Genomic DNA, 21,200 nt, shown 5'->3' with positions numbered 1-21,200 from the left:
GGCCCCACTTCCAGCTGTCACCTGGAGTTGCCATTCCAGGCTGATGCTGTGAAATTGCGGACCCTGTGCTTTGACCACTCAGGACTGTGTACTCACCTACCTACTGGTCACCTCAGTGGCTGTGCTCCCATCCCTTTTTTCCTTGTGCTCCTGGCTCAGCACCTGAAACCCTGTGGCCGTCTTAGCTCTTTCTTCGTGTTCTGTGATCTCCTTCTATGTCACTGAGTGAAGTTTGACGTGTGACTTGAGCATTATCGATATGAGAAATTGATATTGGAATAAAAAACCCTGTGATTGTGTGACTTATGACTACCAGGTGTCCCACGAGTGAACTGCCACGGTGGAAGTGGGGCAGCCTGTGAATTTATTGTTATTCAATAAATTCTGACACTGCAGAAAGACACAGATGGGTTTGGTTCATGTTAAGGTCATAGCTCACTAACGAAACACTGGGATCCTGGGGATGGCCTTGAAGGAGATCTGAGGCCCACTGAGACCCTGATGATGTCCCTGAGCCCCACTTGACCCTGGGGATGGACCTGTGCCTCACTGACACACCAAGGAAGACCATGAACCCTATTGAGAAACTGGGAGCAGGTAATTCTTTTGGAGACTCCATGGTATACAGCAAACTGAACTGAGACCAAAAGCCTTAAGCTCCTCTGAGACCCTCAATAAGGCCTTCAGTGCCCTTGAGACCCTGGGATAGGGTCTGAGCTTCACTGAGAAAGCTATGCACCCCATTTAGACCCTTGGGAAAGCTCCAGGCTCCACTGAGCCCCTGGGGACAACCCGGAACCCTTAGGAGCTCCAGCCGACTGTGAGCCCAGTGAGGTCCTGGGCAAGGCTCGTGCTCCTCCTGCCTCCCTGGCCCTCCCTGTCTGAGGGCTCCTCTCCCCACTGCAGCAGGCACACTGAGCACCAAGTGTCCTCAGTGGCTAGGTCAGGAATGCCACAGCACTACAGAGCCCCCACAGAGAGCGCCACCTGGTGGAGGATGGGGCTCATGACCAGGGTGGGGCAGGGGCAGCAGGGTCAGGAGGTAGGACAAGGGATGCCCCAACTCTTTAGGCTGTGCAGGCTGTGAGGGAAAAGTGTGTCCTGCAGCAGAAGAGGTGTGCAGACAGCAGGCAGAGGGCCTCAGGGTCTGTACACCACCCAGTAGAGTCTGGCTGAGTCCTCTTTGGGGTTGAGCACTGCATGGGGGTGCACCACAAGGTCTCTGCCCAGCTGAGCTCCAAGGGAGCAATGGGGCAGTAGCCTGGCCTGAAGGGGAGGACAGGCAGGGGCTCTCGAAGGAGGGGGAGGGAGGAAAGGGGCCTGGGCTGGGCCGGCGGGGACTCTGTTGCCCTCACATTGAAGATGGACAACGGGCCCCACCCCAGGGCCATGCTGCTGGGTCCTAAGGGGCTGGGGGCCTTAGTCCTAGGGTGGGGTGAGGAGTAGGCAGGCAGCATGGAGTGGACACTCCTGGCTCCCCCATCCCCATGACCCTGGCCACCCACTGGGGACTAAACAGGAGTTCCAGGGCAAAGGCACAGGCCCTCAGCAGCTGCCAGCCCTGCTGAACTAGTGTGGAAAACACTCAGCCTGGTCCCCTGGGCTCTGCTCTCCTGGAGACCTCGGCCCCCAGCTGCGCGCAGGGCCAGCTGCGCCATCACGCCCTCGTTAAGACTAATGAACCCAGGGCCTGAGCGGAGGTGCTGGTGATCAAAGCGCTCTTCCTGCAGACCCAGCACCAGGGAAATGATCCAGAAGTTGCCACCTCAGCCCCCTCCCGGCCATCTGCCGACCTCCCTGCACCCCTAATGGGCCAGGTGGCAGGGGCAGGGGACGGGGGAGGTGAACTTGGGGCTATAAAGCAGGAAGGGAGCCAGCCATCCTCACCCCTGCAGGAGCAGCTGCATTCTGAGGCGGTCAGTACTCAGGTCCGTGTCCCCCATGCTGGGCCCAGAGCTGCCTAACTGGGGCTCCAGGGTGGCTAGGAGGATGAGGGGGGTCCCTTGGCCTGCCTTAACGTTGCCTGTCCCCCAGGTCATCGTCTCTCCACCATGGCCCTGTGGACACGCCTGCTGCCCCTGCTGACCCTGCTGGCCCTCTTGGGGCCTGACCCTGCCCGGGCCTTTGTCAACCAGCACCTCTGTGGCTCTCACCTGGTGGAGGCACTCTACCTGGTGTGCGGGGAGCGCGGCTTCTTCTACACACCCAAGTCCCGCCGGGAGGTGGAAGAACAGCAAGGTCAGCCCCCGTCGCACTCCTGTTGACCCTGCCCTGGTAGGACAGAGGTGGGCAGAAAGCTGCTGTCTAGGGGGTGTCCGTGGACTTGCTGGAAGGAAAAAGGAGGCTCTCCTGGTCACTTCCTAGGGGGAACCAGCTCGTTGCGGAAGGCTCAGGGTGGAGGAGTGCTGACCAAGGCCTTTGGGCCACACGTCTCCCCTGCTCCTCAGGTGAACGTGCACCCACAGCCCCTTGCTCGGCCCTTCTAAGACGATGTCAGCTCAGGGACAGATTTTATTGACTAGATCATATCCTGGGAGCTGAGGTCTCAGGGGCCCTGGAGGGTGTGGAGTGCCTGTCCACCTGTCTGCCAGCACCAACCCTTGGGCTCATACAGGAGTCCTGCCCCAGGGCCCCTGGGCTGTGGGGACTCAGGATGTGTGGGCAGGCCCTGGGCGGGAACCCAGGGGCAGGCCTGTGTGCCACTGCCCTGGGACCAGAGAACAGCTGCAGAATGTGTAGACTCCAGAACCCTGTGTCCATACCCAGAGGCCTGTCCCCATGGACAGTCCTTCTGCCTGGGCCCAGCTCAGGTGGGGATGGGGTGACCCAGGGGTGGGGCACGCTGCTGCTTCTGACTGGGTGGTCCCGTGTCTTTCTCACCTCGCTGCTGCCTCTGCTGCCCCTGACAGGAGGACAAATGGAGCTGGGCGGGGGTCCCGGGGCAGGCCTCCCACAACCCTTGGCGCTGGAGATGGCCCTGCAGAAGCGCGGCATCGTGGAGCAGTGCTGCACCAGCATCTGCTCCCTCTACCAGCTGGAGAACTACTGCAACTAGGGCCGCCGGCCGCCCGCCCGCTGCCCACATGCACCGTCCAATAAACCTGCACCGAGCCCTGAGTGTCCGTGGTGTGTCGGGGAGCCGGCTGGCGGGGTGGGTCCACGCGGCGTGCCTGGGCCGTGATGTCCCTCCCCCTGTGGCCTAGGTGTAGGAGGAGCACCCCTCCTCCCCTGTGGGATCTCTGGGAGGCCGAGGTGATAGGCAGCAAGGAGCTGCCTCCTCCGGCTATATAGCCTGGGACCTGGAGGTCCCCAGAGAGCATCTGGAAGACAGTGGACAAGGACATTCTGGCAACTGCTCCACCCAGCCCTCCCAGGCTATTTTCAGAGACATTTTGGATGAAGTCCCTGTGAAGGAAAGCAGTTGGGCCAGGGTTGGGGTCCTGCAGAGTGAGGATAGACAGGGTCAAAAAGCTATAGAGGCCAGGCCTGGTGGTGCACACCTGTAAGCCCAGGGCTCGGGAGGCTGAGGCAGGAGGATCGCGAATTCAGAGCCAGCTTCAGCAAAAGCAACTCAGTGAGACCCGGTCTCTAAACAAAATACAAAATAGGCCTGGGGCTGGGGTTCAGAGGTTACTGGCCCTGAGTTCCATCTTGACACCAAAAAAAAAAATAAGACGTTATAGAGGCTGGGCCTCCCTCTGGACACCATCAGACACCCTAAGGGAGACCCCAGAGCCTTGGAGGGAGCAGGGTAAGCCAGGTGGCCCCACGGGCAAAGGACAGACTGAAGGACCTCTTGGCACCAGGCAGGGCCTCAGAAGCCCACTCCTTGAGGTGCCCCCACTGCAAGGCCATGAGATCGCCTGCCCCTGGGCCCATGCTTCCCTCTGAGGACACAAGGTCATGCTGTCAGTGCACTCTCCACACTCCTTTTGCAAAGACCTGGCCGTCACCCCTAGAAGTACCCCCAGGCCCCAAGGACAAGGCCACACTGGTTCTAGGTTTTCTAGGGGCCCCTCCTCAGAACCCTCAGTACCACGGGCTCCATCAGACTTCCAGTCTGGGTGCCACCTATTGGTCAGATAAGAACCTAGGGGCTGCTGGGTCTGGCAGTGTCCTGGAAGGTCAGCTGGTGTCCCTGGCCACCCGAAGGCCTGGAGAGCCTGCCTGCCACCCAGGCCAAACCAATCTGTACCTGACCTGAGAGCTCCGCCCAGCAGGCTCAGATGGCTGGGCCTGGGCCTCTGGCTGCAGACCACCTGGGGGCCGGCCGCAGGGCTGGGAGCAGACCCCTCCAGGGTGCCAGGCCTGCTAGCTCCTCCCCCTGCAGCCCTGAGGATCCTTCCCAGGTGGTCCTTCTCTTCATGACCCCACCAGCACCCCCACCTAGAGGAGACATCCTGGGCCCCCAGCAAGCCCCGCCCCTGGAGTGGGAGCCAGGACTGGACAGGCGGGTGGACGGCTGGACACTGGACCCGGAAGAGGAGGGGAGGAGGAGGCTGGGATCTGTCCGTGGGAATACCCCGCTGTCCCTTTCGCACGGCTAGAGGCAGGGGCGTCCTGTGGAGTCGAGGTATGTGGGATGGCTGCTGGGGCGGGCAGCCAAAGCTGGACAGGAAGGGGGCTGGCTGAGTGTGCCTGCTCTCCAGCCAGCCCCTGGTCATGTTGGCCTGGACCTTGAGGGTTGATGGGCAGATGCCCCCCCCCCAGGTGCCAACAACCTCCCTAGAGGGGATATGAGTCAGGGTGCAGAGAACCCTTGAGGGTGCCAGGTCTCCTGGGGCCAGTCCAGCTCTGTGGGATACCTATTGTGGCCAGTCCCAGGTGGATGCAAGGCTCAGAAACCTGGTTTCAGGGCCCAGATGTCCTGCGACCTGGGTGCCACCTGGGGGAACTCTGGTCTGAGGCCTCAATTCCCATGTGGTGCGCGACCCTCAGCCCGGCCTGAGCTGGCCGTCGCCCTCTCCCTTCCCGAAACCTGCCCCATCTCCAAGACACAGGACCGTCCTCCCTGAGGCCTGCCACCCAGCCCCTTGCTCCCTGAGTGCGCCCTTGAAAAGGTCGGGGAGGGAGACCAGACAGATGAGCAGGCACCTCTCGACCCTGCCCTGGGCATGTATGAGAAATTTCTACCCAAGGTGACCCAGGGTCCAGGTGTTCAGAGGCAAGATCACACCACTCTCTTCAGCACCATCCTGGGGGCTGACCCAGACGTCCCATCTGGGGACAGGGGGTATGGACACTCCCTGGAGCCCCCAGGTCAATCCAACTAGGCCAAGCCCACAGACCTGGGCTTCACAATTCCCATGGGGCCTTGTGCCTCTGGGAACCTGGGCTCCTGGCAGGGGTGGTCAGCTGCGTCCAGCCTTAGCGTCAGCCTGGCTTTGGGGTTTGGGTCAGCCCAAATGCTCCTCAACTGGAGTCCCCACCCTGCTGGCCCCCTGACCCCCTAGCAGCCTCTTCCAGTGTCACCAAGAGCAGCCCACACACCTGCCCGGTACTCAGCCTGGTCTGATTGGTGTCCCACCTGCCCACACTCAGGTGGGAACTGTTGTACCATGCTGAGAGGGGAGACTGAGTCCTGGAGCTGCACAGGTGGCCCTGCGTGGGCACACAGCGCCGTCCTTCCCCACCAGGGGCCTTCCGTCAGTGAGGCTGCCTTCAAGCTGGCTCCCAGATTGCGTCTGCTCCTGGCACAGACTGGCTGGCACCTCTGCCTGGCCCTGGGGCAGTATTTGCCTTCTCCTGTCAGCAGTAAATATTTACTGTCCTCTCTGCTATCCAGGCCTGAGCAGACCCTGAGGGGCACAAGACATGGACACAGGGAGGCCAAGGTGGACCCCTTGTCCTGAGGTCCGTGTGCCCAATAAGGGTCCTGCCCAAGATCAAGGATCGAGTCAGGACCGGGCGGCCTTTGAACCTGGGCTTCCAGAAGAGGCTCGAATTCTTACCAGGGCCAAATGCTGGGCAAAAAAATCTTCAGACAGCCTGAGAGGGGAGGGGCGGGTGCTGCCCCCAGACCCTGCAGGGCCGCCCACACCCTGGTAGCTCTTCCCCTGCAGAAACCTGTGGGCTCTGGACAATGGGGCCAGGAGCAGTCATTGCAGACACAGCCAGCAGATGGCACCAAAGCCTCATTCTTGAGGTGCTCCCGTCTGCAGGTCCCACTTCTGTCCACTGAGTTTGGGGCTGCTTTCTGCCTGGACACCACCCCGCAAGGGGTTCCCTGGCAGGCTTGCCACCCTGGACTCTGGGCCATGAGGTAGAGCGGGGAGAGAGGCTTCTGTGCTGGCCGTCCAGAGGTACAGGGGGCAGCTGAGAAAATATCAGGCCTCCGATATTCTGAGGGTGCCTCCAGATAGAGTCTGGCCCCCGTTTCCTGCCCCCCAGAGTCTTGGAGACCTAGAGGAGACTTCAGGATGTCGCCTTCCACCCACACCCCCATGTCGAGGCTGAGTGAACCAGAGGGGTGGGGGGTGAACTGTGCACGCCCAGCTAGGACCTTGAGGAGGGTCTCCGGGGACCGGGGGAGGCTGAGGCTGGGGACTAGTGGGGGTTCCATGTCCCTGTCAGTCCACTGAAGCCTGAAGGCTGTGTCCTCGTGCACAGGGAGGTGGGGGCTTCAGGGACCCCAGGGTGTAGGAGGCCTCAAGCGGGGCCAGCTGGGTCAGGGCAGTCCCTTCCCATGTCCACATTCCGCCCAGTGCTGAGAGGAGAGGGAGGTCAACTCCGCAAAGAACGTTAGGGGGTGGGGGTGGCCGGGTCTGGGAAAGCAGAGAGGACAGCCAGACACAGTGCTGTCCCCTCCTGCTCCCACTATTGTTTCTGGCCTGGACTGCAGGAACAGCAAGGCAGAGTCCTTCGAAAGTGCAGCCGGCCGGAGGCGGCCTCCCCATCGTCCCCGTGTGGCCCAGTCACGCTGTGCTGGCGCCAGGCACCCTGCAGGCCCTCCCACCCGCTCCTGGGCGTCCTTGGCTCCCTCCCCTACTTCCAGGTGGCCCCTCACCCCACCCACCTCGGTGCAGACTCCCCACTTCCTCCATCTGTGCCTATGGGACCCTGTCCCTGTCACCAGGCTGCCCCTGGCAGTTGGGCCTAGTCTGAGTCAAAGGGGCCCCACAAGCTCCACTCAGCAAGGAAGGGTGAGAGAAGGGGTCTCAAGGTGCCCCTGTGCTTGCAACCTGTCCCCAGAGCTGAGTGCCCGCCAGTCAGGGGCCCTCAGGTGGCAGTGCAGACCCCTCCTTTCCCAGAGATGCTCAAACGTCTGGATCCAGGTGGCTGACCCCGGGCCAAGGTCACAAGAGCTGGCCAAGCCCCACGGCCACACCTGGCTCCCTGTCTTGTGCCCCTCTGAGGTGTCTTTCCCAGCCACAGGGAAAATCCCGAGGCTCCCCAGCCTGGAGGTCTGCAGACCCTCGGGCTTCTAGGAGGCCTGTGGCCCCTTCACCCAGTGGAGGCCTCGGAACCTGGCCCAGCACCGGCCCACATTCCACACAGCCTCCTCTGACCTCCACGGTCCATCTGTGTTTGTGGAAACAGCCGGAGCCGGCGGCCCAGGCGCCTGCGGCTATTCACGCTGAGAGTCAAGGCACAGCCCTCTGTTCTTCAAAGTCCACCCTCGCTCAGAACTCGGTCCCACTCCAGCCCAGCCTCCAGCCCCGACCTCCTGCCCACCCCAAGGCCCAGCATGGCCCGGGTACCTGAGGGACTCTGGGAAGTCCCCTTACCCTTTGTGGGCTTCAGGTCCTGGGCACCAGTCAGCCACATATGGGGGCCCAGCGGTGGGTCCTGGGTGGACTGAGTCCCCTGAATCTAGCTCTGGCAATGGCTGCCCAGCCCTCCCAAGGCCTGACCTTGAAGGAAAGCGTCACCTGGCAGAGATGGGAGCCGCAGAAGGCGGGTTTCCTCCGGCCACGGAGGGTCCCAGCCCAGGCCCTGCTGCGGGAATGTGGGACGGAGGCCATGCAGTGGGGGAACAGCTGGCCGAGAAACAGCTGGGCGCCAGCCGTGGATGCAGCGGAACTCAGGACCCAGGAGCAGAAGTGGGTAGGCTGGGAAGCTTCCCTGGTCCCACAGGTCCCATGGCCTTAGGAACGTGGGGCCACACGGCAGGCCTAGCCAGGGGTCCCCGAGGGTCACTGCAGCCAGGCCACCCTCACCAGGACATAACAGAGCAGGGCTTATGTGGAGCTGTGTCCTTCCCCATGGCTGGGCACAGCTGGACCTGACAAAAAGCAAGGGTGGCCACGGTCCAGGGTCTGCAATGGGCTGTGTCCTGGGGTGCCAAGTGACAGGCCTCACCTCCCAGTGCACCCCGACATTCCTGGAGCCAGTAGCGTGTCCCCACTGGGCCAGTGCAGGGCTGAAGGCTGCGAGCTGGGGCAGGCGGGTGGGGCTCTCGCCCTGGCTCTGCTGCTCATGGCTGTGTGGCCTTGGGAAAGTGACTGGGGTCAGAAGGGAACAAAAGGAGGCCCTGCCCCCTGGCTGGTCATGTCCAGGCTTGGGCATGGAGCCCCTGCAGGCCAGCACCATGGTTATCACAGGGCCCACCCTCTGTGCCCCTAGCATCCTCCTTGGGGGACCGGGGAGCCAAGCTTCAGCCCAGCCTCCCTTCCCTCCCAGGCAGGGACAGGAAGAGGCCACAGGGTAGGTCAGCTGGGTGTCCCCAGGAAGCTGGTTACCTTTCAGGTCTCGGCCTTGTCTCCAGAGCTAAGTGCCCCTCCCTCCTGGACCTACCCAGAGAGCCTCAGGCCAGGAAGGTCCCTGGCACGGGGCTGTCCTCCCCAACTAAGGCCACACAACACGGTCGTCCTGTGGGCCAGTCCACCTGGGTAGGAGGAGGGGCTTCACGTGTGTCTGAAGCGCAGGAGAGGGAGGCCGCCACCCTTGCATGCCCTGTCCGGGCTCTGTGCCCCTTTCCTGGGTGTCTCCAGCAAGCAGCCTTCCCTCTCTGGGCCTTTGCTGCGTGGGGACAGTGCCTCGAGTCTGGGTTCTGTCCGGCTTTGGCTTTGTCCATGCATCTTCCCTTCCGGGCAGCAGCAGTCCCCACGGCTCCCAGGGAAGGCCAAGGGCAGGTGGGAGGCCAAGGTGGCCAAGCATGGAGGCCTAGGCAGGTGCTCAGTGAGGGTGGGCGGCCACCTGGGAGGGGCCTTCATGGCTCTTCATGGCACCCCAGGCCAGGGGAGACTCCCAGGACTCCCCGCAGAGCCCGTGCCCCTGAGCCTCATCCACTCTCTGGCCTAGCTGTTCTTCCTTCAGAAAGCCCAGCACCCTCTCAGGTGTCGGGTTTTACCTGAGCAGGTTGAGGAGACTTTAAGACAGGTCCCCAGGGCATGTAGCTGTGGACGGTCCAGACTGTATTTCTGTCTTCTGATGCAGCAACCAGGGGAGACAGGACCAAAAACAGCCTCCCAGCGAGCAGGGTGTGAAGTGGAGCATTCACTAGCAGTCACTGGTGCCTGTGCTCCTCCCTGGGGCTCTCACACCTCATGCTGGACCTGGACGGCCAGCAGGGAAAGAAGGCCACTGCCCAAGGTTCATTGGCAGAGCAGGGACTTGAACCAGGCCAGCTCCCAGCCCCTGGTCTGAAGGCCTAGTGGTGTGAGCTGAACAGAACTGGCCCCTGGGCCCTGCAGGAGAGGGCTTCCCAAGTCCTGTGCTGCGTCCTTGTATACCTGAGGGGATAGCCTCACCCTGCCAGGATGCCACAGTGGAGGTCACTGGGCCATCTCGTACCCCAATGACTTGGGGCCCGAGGGAAAAAAAATGGTTCATGCAGGAAGTAAGTACGAACCACTCCTCCTCTTCTCTCAATTCCCAAGGCTTGGTGAAGGGCCCTGCGGTCACACCAAGGACAATACAAATTTGGGGGAAAGCAAGACATTTAATGAAGCTTTGGGTGCAATTTATCAAATGGCCACAAGGTGGCAGGCTTGTGCTAGATTTAGAAATTCCCACTTTGTGTTTTTAATTTTTTAAATTTGTTCTAATTAGTTATACATGACAGTAAAATGCATTTGGACACATTGTACACAAATAGAGCACAACTTCTCGTTCCTCTAGCTGTACATGGTGCAGAGTCACAGGAGTCTTGGAGCCATACACTTATAGAGGGTAACAATGTCTGTCTGTCTCATTCTACCACCCTCCCATGCCCCCAGTCCCTCCCCTCCCCTCACTCCCCTCTGTACAATCCCAACTTCCTTCATTCTTCCCTACCCACACCTCTCATATGGATCAGTATCTGCTCATCAGAAAAACATTCAGCCTTAGGTTTGGGGGAACTGGCTTATTATATGATGTCTTTAGTTCCCTCCATTTACTTGCAAATGACATAATTTCATTCTTCTTTAAGGCTGAATGATGTTACATTGTATGTGTACCACATTTCCTTTATCCATTCTTCTGTTAAAGGGCATCTAGATTGGCTCCATAGTTTAGCTCTTGTGAAATGGGGTGCTATAAACATTGATGGATCTATGTCACTGTAGTGTGCTGATTTTAAGTCCTTATAAACTGAGGAGTAGGATAACTGAGTCAAATTGTGGTTCCATTCCAAGTTTTCTGAAGAATCTCCATACAGCTTTCCAGAGTGGTTGCACCAGTTTGCAGTCCCACCAGCAATGTATCCCCAAATCCTTGCCAATGTTTATTATTGCCTGTATTCTTGATAAATGCTCTTCTGACTGGGTTGAGATGAAATTGTAGAGTAGTTTTGATTTTCATTTCTCTAATTGCTAGAGACGATGAACATTTTTTCATATGTTTGTTGATTGATTGTGTTTCTTCTTCTGTGAAGTGTCTGTTCAGTTCCTTGGCCCATTTGTTGATTTGTTGTTGTTGTTGTTGAGTTTTTTTGAGTTTGTTTGTTTTGGTTTTGAGGGGTTTTTTGTTTGTTTGTTTGTTTGTTTTTTGAAGGGGGGCTGTTTTTGTTTTTGTTTTTGGTACCAGGGATTGAACTCAGAGGAACTCAACCACTGAGCCATACCCCCAGCCCTATTTTGTATTTTATTTAGAGTCAGGGTCTCACCGAGTTGCTTAGTGGCTTGCGTTCACTGAGGCTGACTTTGAACTCGCAATCGTCCTGCCTCAGGCTCTCAAGCCGCGGGGATTAAGGTGTGCGCCACCACGCCCGGCTTGAGTTCTTTATATACCTGGAGATTAGTGTTCTATCTGTGGTGCATACAGTAAAGATTTTCTCCCATTCTCTAGGCTGTCCTTCATGTTATTGATTGTTTTCTTTGCTGAGAAGAAGCTTTTTACGTTGAATCCATCCCATTTATTGATTCTTAATTTTACTTCTTTCACTTTAGGGGTCTTTTAAGGAAGTCAGATCCTAGGCCAATAGGGTGAAGATTTGGACCTGTTTTTTTCTTCTATTAGGCACAAGGTCTCTGTTCTAGTGCCTAAGTCTTTGATCCATTTTGAGTTGATTTTTTGTGCAGGGTGAGAGTCAGAGGTTTAATTTCATTTTGCTACATATGGATTTCTAGTTTTGCCATTTGTTGAGTAGGATACCTTTTCTCTAATGATTGCTTTTGGTGCCTTTGTCTAGTATGACATAACCATATTTATGTGGGTTTGTCTGTGTTTTTGTTTTGTACCACTGGTCTATGTGTCTGTTTTGTATCAATACCACGCCATTTGTGTTACTGTAGCTCTGTAGCAGTTTAAGGTCTGGTACTGTGACGCTCCTGCTTCACTCTTCTTGCTGAGGACTGCCCTGGCTACTCTGGGTCATTCTCTTATTTTTCCAGATGAATTTCATGATGGCTTTTTCTAGTTCTATAAAGAATATCATTGGGATTATAATAGGAACTGTATTAAATCTGTTTAACAGTTTTGGTAGTATGGCCATTTTGACAATATGAATTCTGCCTATCCAAGAGCATGGGAGGACTTTCCGTCTTCTAAGGTCTTCTTCAATTTCTGCCCTTAATGTTCTGTAGTTTTCATTGAAGAGGTCTTTCACCTTTTCACCTCTTTTGTTAGATTAATTCCCAAGTTGTTTTTTTGTTTTTGTTTTTGTTTGTTTGTTTGTTGTTTTTGAGGCTACTGTGAATGGGGTAGTTTTTCTAATTTCTCTTGCAGTGGATTCCTCACTATGCATAGAAATGCATTTGATATGTGGATATTGATTTTATATTCTGCTATTTTGATGAATTCATTTATTAGTTCTAGAAATTTTCTGATGGAATTTTTGGGACTTTTCTAAATACAGAATCATGTCATCAGCAAATGGTGATAGTTTGAGTTCTTTTTTCCTATTTGTATCCTTTTAATTTCTTTCAACTGTCTAATTGCTCTGGCTAGAGTTTTAAGGATGATGTTGAATGGATGTGGTGAGAGAGGGCATCCCTGTCTTATTCCAATGTTTTCAATTTTTCTCCATTTGAAATGATGTTGGCCTTGGGTTTAGCATATACAGCTTTTACAATGTTGAGATATGTTCCTACTATCCCTAGTTTTTCTAGTGTTTTGGACATGAAGGGTTAGGGCAGGCTGCCACAGTGAAGGTTACTGAGCCATCTGGTACTCCAGTGATTTGGGGTCCTAGGGACAAAGTTGGTTAGTGCAGGAAGTGAGTATGGAGGACTCCTCCTCTTCTCTCAACTCCCAAGGCTTGTGTGGTGGAGATCCCTGCAGTTACACCAAGAACAATACAATTGGGGTGGGGGTGGAGCAAGATACTTCTATGCTAATGATGCAATTTCTGAAGTGTCCACAGGGTGACAGGCTTGTGCCAGATTTGGAAATTCCCATTTTGGAAATGGAACCTCACAAATGGGACCCTGCTTCTGAATGGAGGTTTCAACACTCAACTCCATGTCCTGTTGATAATTTATCAAATTTTATTTTTATATAAACATAATAGATTTACCTCCCTCAGAACAAAATGGATGCTTCAGGAAAGCATTTTAGTTTAATATGTGGCTCTGGGTGCCCATGATGCCACCCCTGGGATCAGAGAACACCAAAAGGGAGTTGTCCCCACCCAAGTTCTGTGACGCCAGGAGAGCAGCAGAAAAGAGCCTCAGACCCAACACAAGGTTTCGGACTCTAACCATACCACAACACTGCAGGGCCTCTCTCCTGTCAGGGGTAGGGTCCCAACTTCGCTCCCTGCCCACCAGCATCCTCCAAGAGCACTGTAACTTCCCACAAGGAAGAGTGTAAGAGCTTTGGGTTGTGCCACTGTAATTCTAAACAAGGCCACAAGGTGTCAGCATAAGGCCACTTAAACAGACAAATGGAGAAAATCTGGCACTGGGGATTTCTGGGCTACCTCAATTCTTTCCTGCATAAAAGAGGATCTGACCAGATTCCAGGATTGGCCTACTCTGCCAGGCCTGAGAGACGGAGACATAATGAGGTTTTGCCATGTCGTGTCCCTCAGCCCTGCATCCCAGTTTTTGTTCCTATGGTCCCTCCCACCTATGGGCCCTATAGACTTTGTCTCCTTGTGGAAGACCCGTGGAATGTAGGGCTGGAGATCCCAGTCCTCACACCCAGCTCACCAACGTCCAATGCCTCTAGTACTATCTAAGTGGCACCATGGCGTAGCTGGTTTCAATTGGAACCTTCCTACCCTGGCTTCCTTTCCTTGCCCCCCTCTTGCTTAAACACCCTGGGTTACAAGATGCTGATGGAATAGAATGACCTTGAACCTGTCCAGGTGTGGGAATATACTTCAGGGCACAGATGCACTCATTGGGGAGGCTCCATGTTTCCGGGGTTTTGATCTAAGGAATGTGGGCTCCTTTCCTTTCAAACCTTAGCAGCAGACCTCCTCAAACTGAGGGCATCCCCTTTGGCAGTCCTACCATGGAATCTTGACTGGTTTGGGGTAAGTCCTTCAACCTCTCTATTCCTACTTCAGCTTGGAAAGTCTCCGTCAATATCAGCAGATGACCCTGAAAGTAGCTCCTTGCAACTTTCAGCATTTTGCAGCAGACAGTAGGAGGAGGCACATGCTGCAGAGCCTCTAGCCCATAAAGTCCCAAAGCAGAGCAAGAGTCATCATGAAAAAATGCCTGTTACACCCTAATAAGTGTGGGATACTTCATGCACATCACATGGGAACCTGAGGCCTCTATGTGCCCCAGACCTGAATCAGAGTCACTAGCATCTCTGCAGCCCTCCTCATCCAAAACAATTCCCACCTGCCCTCCAACCATGGGATAGTTTGGCTCTAAAGAATCTATATCTTTTTGGGACCCCTTCCCTTCACTTTTGAGTTATCCTCAAGTCTGAGTCTCTTCCCTGCTGAAAGCCCCATTCTCTCCACATATGTACTCTATCCTTCCCATTTAAAAAGGAGTTCAGGCAAGGGCTTGGAAAGATAAAGGGAGAGGGGAGAATTAAATCCCAACATGAGCTAAAAAATCTGGGTAAAATAAATACCCAAGGAGCGAGGGGCTGGACTGTTGGAGTGTAGGGAGGGTGGACTGGTGGTTCTCTGGGGAGTGCATATGTCTTTACCTCTTTGGAAGTCTTTGCTCTGCTTCCTGCTCTCCATCAAGGCTATTAGCAGAGGTTTCAAGTTCCCACTGAGACTTAGTCTAATCAGGCAGAATATCTGCTGCCAGCTCTGAGTTGGTGCTGTGATTGGTGTTTCAGCCAGGCTTTAAAGACTGTGAGTCTGGCCAGTCATCCTACCCAGAAGTCCCTGTGAGTGGCCAGTGCTGACAGCATGTCACTTGCAGCCATGTGCTTAGTGCCTAGCACCATATATGGGGGGTAGGGGGTAGGTTAAATATGACCAGTGAATGTGAAAAAAAACTCCCATATGAGTCCTCTGCCAAAATAATATGAAAAAAAAATGACTACACTGTGCCACACGTGTGCTGGGAACGATTGAAAAGTCATTTTATTATCATTTTTTTAACCTTTTTTTTCCCCACTTAGGCCACGCCCCCTTTTTACCAGTGCCACGCCCACAGACATTCCAGGGTGTCAAGTGACTGCCAAGTGTCACTCCAGTCAAGCCACACCCCCTCCTCACCCCCTACACGCAGTCTCCACCTTCTAGCTAAAAAGGAGCACTTCCGGCTTATGCCCACACCCACATACGTCCTTCCGTCCTTCCACTGGGTCAGGGATGGGCCAAAGTCCCACCCCCCAATGCACCCATGCCCTAGTGTGGACAAGTGCCATAGTCAGCTGCCCCAATACTACTGAGCTGGCGCAAGGATTCCCAAATTTGGAGGGGCTTGGAGAAAGGCGTGGAGGGGACGAGGAGGTGAGGGCAAAGCCAGTTTCAGTTGAGCAGGCGCTGTGCTCAACAGTGGAGAGGCTACCCCACTTCTAGGGGCCCCTTTATCATGCACTCTCTAAAAAAGCGCTTCACCATTTCTCCAGCCTCAGCCTCGTCCCCTTCCACCTCCTCCTCCTCCACGTCGACCCGGCTGGAGGGTCTGGGCACCACAACCAGAGCACCCCCTGCTTTGGCGGCAACTGCTAATATTGGCCCAGCCAGCGGATCATCGTCCGGGCAGTTTCGGCAGAGAGTCTTGGGCACCAGTGATTCCCCGGTCCTCTTTATCCACCGTCCGGGAGCTGCGGGGACTACGCAGCGACTAGAGTACAGGTAACTGGCCTCCCCTCCCTTGTGCTGCACCCTCTGTGTGGGGGAAAGCTGCATTTGTAATGTGCAGGCCTGGGTGGGCTGGGGGCTTCAGACAGCCAGGAGCCTAGTCTCTAAAAGAGGGAAGACCTTCTTTTACTGGAGGGCCCAGCAGAGCAAGCTTCCTAAGAGTAGCCTCAACTTTGGAGAGGACAGGAAAAACAGTTGGAGAGGGGACCCTTATAAGGCTGCACAAAGGCACAGAGCCTTTTGCAGGAAAATAGGTTTTCCTTCTAATCTTCCAGGCCAAGCAGGAGGGGCAGGGGAGGAAGGCAGTGCTGCTCTTCCCAGCAGGGATGCACAACTGTTTCTCCAAGTGTAAAAGGCAGGGTTCTTCTGCCTGAGTTTTCTCTTGCTGAATCCTCCCACCCCACATGTAGTCCCAAAGACCACCAGGACACTGTGTGGAGGGGCCAGGTCCTGAGATTCGGAAGCTGTTTCTCTTTTTTATACCACTTTAAAATTAAGCTTCCCACTGCTTGCTCCCTACACCTCTGAACACCACCGAGAACTTGGAGTGAGAAGGACCCTGAAAGGACAATGCCCTCTATCTCCCCAAAAAGGGTTTTAAAAGGGAAAGCTGCTTTTATCCTGATGGCATGTCCAGCTCCCCTGCCACCCTCAGCCTCCCCTGTCCACAGAGTCAGTGTGGGGCATGTTCGTGTGTGAAGTCTTGCCCCTGTATGCTGGATCCCAGGAAACTCAATCCACCCAGTGTGGTGTTTATGGGAAGGGGGTCCATTTCCCCAGAGAAGCCCAGACCTCCCCCACCATGTCCTCCCCCCACCTTCCCAGAAGTCCCCTTCCCCCTCCCCTAGTGGCCCTCCAAATGCAGAGCCTTTGTCCTTCCATTTTTGCCCCCTCATGGGGTGGGGGTCTTCACTTCCATTCAAGTGGTTGTGTGGGAAGTGGAGGGGAGACCTTCATGTTTTGTGTTGTGGCCTCTAAGGCAGATCCTCTGTGTGCAACCCCCAGCCAGTGCCCAGGCAGAAGCCTACCCACAGCCAGGAACTGGGCTGCCCACCCAGCAGGGGGGTCTCCTGCTTTTCCATCACAGTTGACAGACTTGGCAAAGTTTCCTCTTGCCACTTTCTCCCTCCCTTGTGCTTTGAAAAGGGGGAGATAGACAGCCAAAGGGACAGGAGGGAGAGACAGTGATCAAACCCTCACAAGATGACCCTCAGCAACCCCCCACCCTACAGCAGCCAGGGCAGAAGAAGGGGCCCCATGCTCTGGCTAGAGAAAGATTTGCAAATATAAATAGTAAAAAGGGCTGGGGTATAGCTCAGAGGTACAGCATAACTGGGTTCACTACCTAGCACTTGGGGGGGAAAGTCATCTTAAAAATATCATTTTGCTTTTCTCTAGGGGCCGAATAATCACCACTGAGCTCGTGAAGGAGGAGGTGGATCCCAGTCCCCAGCCCCAGGATCCCAGTCCCCAGCCCCAGGAACCCGCATCTCCTCCGGCTGTGCCCCCTGCTCAGCCTACCCCTCAGCCTGAGCCCCAGCAGGTCAGGGCAGCCAGAGAGCCCAGTACAGAGGTGAGCTGCTGTGGCCTCTGGTCCAGGAGATCTCCTCACTCCCAGAACTGAAGCCAGCTGGCTGCCAGCACCAGCCCCTAAGAGGTAAGTGTGCTGGCATCTTGGGTAGGGCAGAGGCGTCCACTGGTACAGCTCTCCTTACATCAGGGGTCCCCTTGAAGAGCTGCACCCCCAGGCACAGATGTCAATCCCCCCATTTCACAGTCAGTCAAGGTTGGAAGGTCCATTCGAAGTCACACTGCTGGTGTCTGGAAGTCAGGTGGTGGTAGGCTCCAGGTGCCTCTCTGCCTTGGGAGCTCAGGTGTGGGCAAAGCAGGTTCCCCCGCAGTCTCTGAAGCAGGCTCTGCAGCACGGAGGTCCTTGGAGACTCCTGAGAGGAGAATGGCAAAAATGGGCAGGAGTCAGAGGGAGAGGGCAGGCAGCACAGGGGCAGGCAGTGTTCCAAGTGAGCCCAGATTTGAGAAGGGGGGAAGAAAACCGAAGGGGAAAAAGAAAAAAATCTCCAGCTGGGAGACACTGGGAGAGCCAAGGAAAGCTGGGGGGTGTGAGGCCGGTGTTCTGCCTCTTGGAGCTGCCAGGCTGTAGGGCCACCAGCAGTGGCTTGACCTCTCTCTACCCACTGGTCAAAGTATGCTTCCAGCCTCCTGGCTGCATGGTGAACAGCAAATGAGACAATGACCAGAGGCATTCTGAGCACCGTGAGGGGCCTTACAAGTGGCAGTGTCATGATTCCATTGTGTTCTGGAGGCCAGCAGGGCTTCCTGTGAGTGAGTGGGGGCTGGGGGGCGGGTGGCTAGAAACAGCCTGGGGCCAGAGCCGCCTGCCTCTGACTCTGCCGGAGCAAGCTGGGTGGTGGCCACCACTTCATTGTTCAGGTACTGGGGTGGGTGGTGGGGGAAGGGCCTGGGTCCTGGGCACCATTGGAGGTGGGGGGCACAAGGGTCTGTTTCCTTGTGTCTGACTGGCAAGGGACACAGGCCTCCTTCTCCTCTGACTCTGCCGGAGCAAGCTGGGTGGTGGCCACCACTTCATTGTTCAGGTACTGGGGGGGGGGGGGAAGGGCCTGGGTCCTGGGAATCATTGGAGGTGGGGGGCACAAGGGTCTGTGTCCTTGTGCCTGACTGGCAAGGGACACAGGCCTCTTTCCAGAGCCTGCAGGGAGGGACCCAGCCAGTGACCCCTTCCAGGCCGCTTTGCCCATCTCAGAGAGAAGCCAAGAATGTTCTTTTAAAGGTATCTTTTTAGTTCAGACACTACATGAAATAGTCACGAAGTGGTGTAGCAGGTCCTTCCCCACAGCACTGCTCCCTCCCCGGCAGCCCCAGCCCTGGCCACCCCACACAGATCCAGACCTACCCGACAGGGGCTTCAGCTTTTGTCTTGTAGATCAGCTGCTGGGTAGTTGGTCCCAGGTGTTGATGGTTCCAGTGGGCCTGGGTCCCTGGGCCAGGCTGGCGGGGGTGACACCTGGGTCCTTGGCTTCCCAGGCTGGCAGGGATGACACCAGCTGCGTCCTCTCAGAGCAGAAGGTCTGCGCCTGTGCCCCCTGTGCCAGTGCCCTGCAGGGATGAGGGAGGGCGCTCAGGGGACCCTTGAGATCCGAGCTGGGTTTGTAAAATGCTGGGCTTGGTCCCAGGGCGAAGGGGAGCAGGCACCTCAGAGCTTGAGCCGGGGAGTGAGAAAGGCCCACAGCAGGCCGGCAGGAGCGCGAGGCCGGGCAGCACTGAGCCAGTGGGGCCGCAGGCAGAGGACACCAGCCGGGCTCAGGCTTGGTGGGCTGAGTGGAATCTGTGAGCCCAGGAGACCAGCCCTGCTTTGGTGCCTGAGCAGTCGCAGGTGGGGGTCGCCTCCGGGGGGCTGAAGTTACTGCCGGCCACACTCTTCTGGCACCAGGATATTCTCAGGCTGCTGGTAGGACCCTTCCTACCTTGGGGAGCCGGAAGTAGGGGCAAGGAGAGGGCTGTAGGGGAGAACCCAGTCGCTGTCCTAGCTGGGGGCAGGGCTGGCGATCTTTTTGAGCTTCAGGGTGACCCGGCCTCCCGCCTGTCCCTTCAACCACACTTTTGACTAAATAAGGCTAGGCGGAGGCTCTCTGAGCAGTCCCGTGGGGGAGGGAGAACATGCGTGCCCCCCACTGGCCTGGCATGGCCCCAGGGCCCTGGTGGCTCTACAGTGGGCATCCCAAGGTGACCTCAGCTTCCTTCCTACCTCTGAAGAGTCCGAGCTGCGCGTTTGAGTGCGGTGGGTGGCTCCTCCAACAGGCACTTCTTTCTGCCAGGGCAGAAAGCAGAGGGTGGGTCTCCAAATGCACCACTGATGTGACTGTCCCCCAAGCATCCCCCAAAAGGAAGAAAGCCCACCTCTGAAATGGAGTTTCACCCCAGAGCCTTGCCTATTCCCAACTTGGGAAGCAGGCCTGAGGAATGGTGGAAAGCCCCTAGCGGAGCCAAAGGGAGCCCTGGGTTTGTCCTTAATAGAGACCCTCAGCAAGGATTTGAAATCCAGGCTGGTCTTGCAGGGATTGGGGAGTGCAAAGAGACTTTTTAAAAAATGCTCCCCATCCCCAAATTTACAAGTCTGTCTAGAGTGGGGAACTCTCCCGCATGCAGTACCGGGCATGCTCCTGTCTATAGGCACACCCGTGACAGGCCAGAAGGCCTGGGACAGGAGACAGCAGGAGGCTGGTGGGAAGGGGAAGGGGGGCAGTGGTGGGTGGGGGGAGACAGGCCAGATGTTCCTGGAATGGGACACAGGGGTGATTGATGTGGACTGGAATCTGAAAGGGGAACATTCCCCACGTGCCTCGTGCTCTGCGTGGAAATGGGCTGCCTTTCTTGGGGGTGGGGGCCTCCCTGTCTTGCCAAGCTTATGTGAAGATGCCTAGGCCCTGCCTGGGTCCCCACACCAGTCCGGTGTCATTGACCCCTGCCTCCCCCGAGTGTCAGGCTTGGGGATGCCCCCCTCTCTATTCCGGGTCTTTCAGCAGGGTGACAGTAGGGAGGAGAAATGCCTGCTGTTCTGGCACCCAGGATTCCTACATCCTGCTGCCCCCAGCAGTGCACCCACTCTGGCACCCCCACCAACAAGCCCCGCTAGGGTCTCTGCCCCTCACTTCCAACATGGCCCAGTGCTGAGGGGGTGGCCTTGTTCGCAGCAGCACCATGTACCTGCCTGTGGGTTCAATATTTGCCTGTAAGGAGCTGGACTCTTCCCAGCCGGGGTGAGAGGCTTGTGAAAATTCTCTTTGAGAAAACGAAAGGAGAGCTCTAGCTCTCCCAGCCACCATACAGTTCTGCGCCCCCCTGCTCTTCCCCCCATTTTCTCCTTTGCTTCCCCGTTTTCTCTCCTCTTTCTCGTTGACCAAACAAAGCTGGTTTCGCCCTGGTTTGGGGGCTGGCGAAGGCCGAACGGCGCGCGGGGAGCGCCGGGGCAGGAGGGGGGTGAACGCCTGGGGTGCTCCGGGCCCCCAAGCCGAGCCAGGGACGAGCCTGCCCCCGCGGCGGCCGGGCCGCGGCTTCGCCTAGGCTCGCAGCGCGGAAGCGCGTGGGGCGCAGTGGTGGCGGGGAGCCTGCAGGCCTCCTCCGCGGCGGCCGAGCCGGGAGCCGGGAGCCCTGGGAGCACGCGGGGAGCCGCGCCCCGGCCGCTCGTCCGCAGCCCTCGAGGTTCTCCGTTTCACACAGTCTCGGGCTCAGATCAGGCGCCACGGAAGCCCCCTCCGTGACGAGAAGCGAAAAGAACGAAAAGCTCATTCCCTCGGCCGTGCGTTCCAGAGCGCCCAGGGCTACCTGCCCGCGCCACCCGCGCCCGGGTTCCCGAGCCGCCGCGGTGCGGCCGGCGCTCGCGTCCCCCCCGGGAGGGCGCCACTGCTCCGCGCGCGCGTCCCTGGGCGCGGTGGGTCGGGCCGCGCTCCTTCCCGCGCCGCAGCTTGGCTTCTCAGATGCAGCCTCAGATCTCCAGGGTCCCAGTGCTCGGAACAATTTCCCTGCTTTCCCCGAACTCCACCATTACTTTTTCTGGGATCCTCCAAATTTA

General features: G+C 56.8%; 2 protein-coding genes across 3 annotated transcripts; both read left to right on the top strand.

The window, feature by feature from the left end:
* Positions 1 to 1,793: 1,793 nt before the first annotated feature.
* Ins (insulin) lies at positions 1,794 to 3,112 on the top strand. Of its 2 annotated transcripts, none has more exons than XM_046444842.2 (3): positions 1,794 to 1,916; positions 2,035 to 2,238; positions 2,910 to 3,112. In XM_046444842.2, exons 2-3 carry the CDS (start codon positions 2,052 to 2,054, stop codon positions 3,053 to 3,055), a joined length of 333 nt encoding a protein of 110 aa, XP_046300798.1. In that variant the 5' UTR covers positions 1,794 to 1,916; positions 2,035 to 2,051; the 3' UTR covers positions 3,056 to 3,112. The 2 variants fall into 2 exon arrangements, with proteins under 2 accessions (XP_046300798.1, XP_046300796.1); XM_046444840.2 differs by having other exon boundaries at positions 1,829 to 1,928.
* A 1,256-nt stretch (positions 3,113 to 4,368) lies between these two features.
* On the top strand, positions 4,369 to 17,252 carry LOC131424213 (insulin-like; the record flags this gene model as incomplete). The annotated part of the gene is made up of 3 exons (XM_058579631.1): positions 4,369 to 4,573; positions 15,361 to 15,589; positions 16,994 to 17,252. Coding segments are annotated over 3 exons (660 nt in total), but the record flags the coding sequence as incomplete, so codon positions are not given.
* Between the last annotated feature and the right edge of the window lie 3,948 nt (positions 17,253 to 21,200).

The sequence above is a fragment of the Marmota monax genome, unplaced genomic scaffold (genome assembly GCF_021218885.2).
Source record: "Marmota monax isolate L192 unplaced genomic scaffold, Marmota_monax_Labrador192_F-V1.1 WCK01_AAM20220418_F8-fsc00038, whole genome shotgun sequence".
Classification (NCBI taxonomy): domain Eukaryota; kingdom Metazoa; phylum Chordata; class Mammalia; order Rodentia; family Sciuridae; genus Marmota; species Marmota monax.
This window is presented reverse-complemented; position numbering and strand designations above follow the sequence as displayed.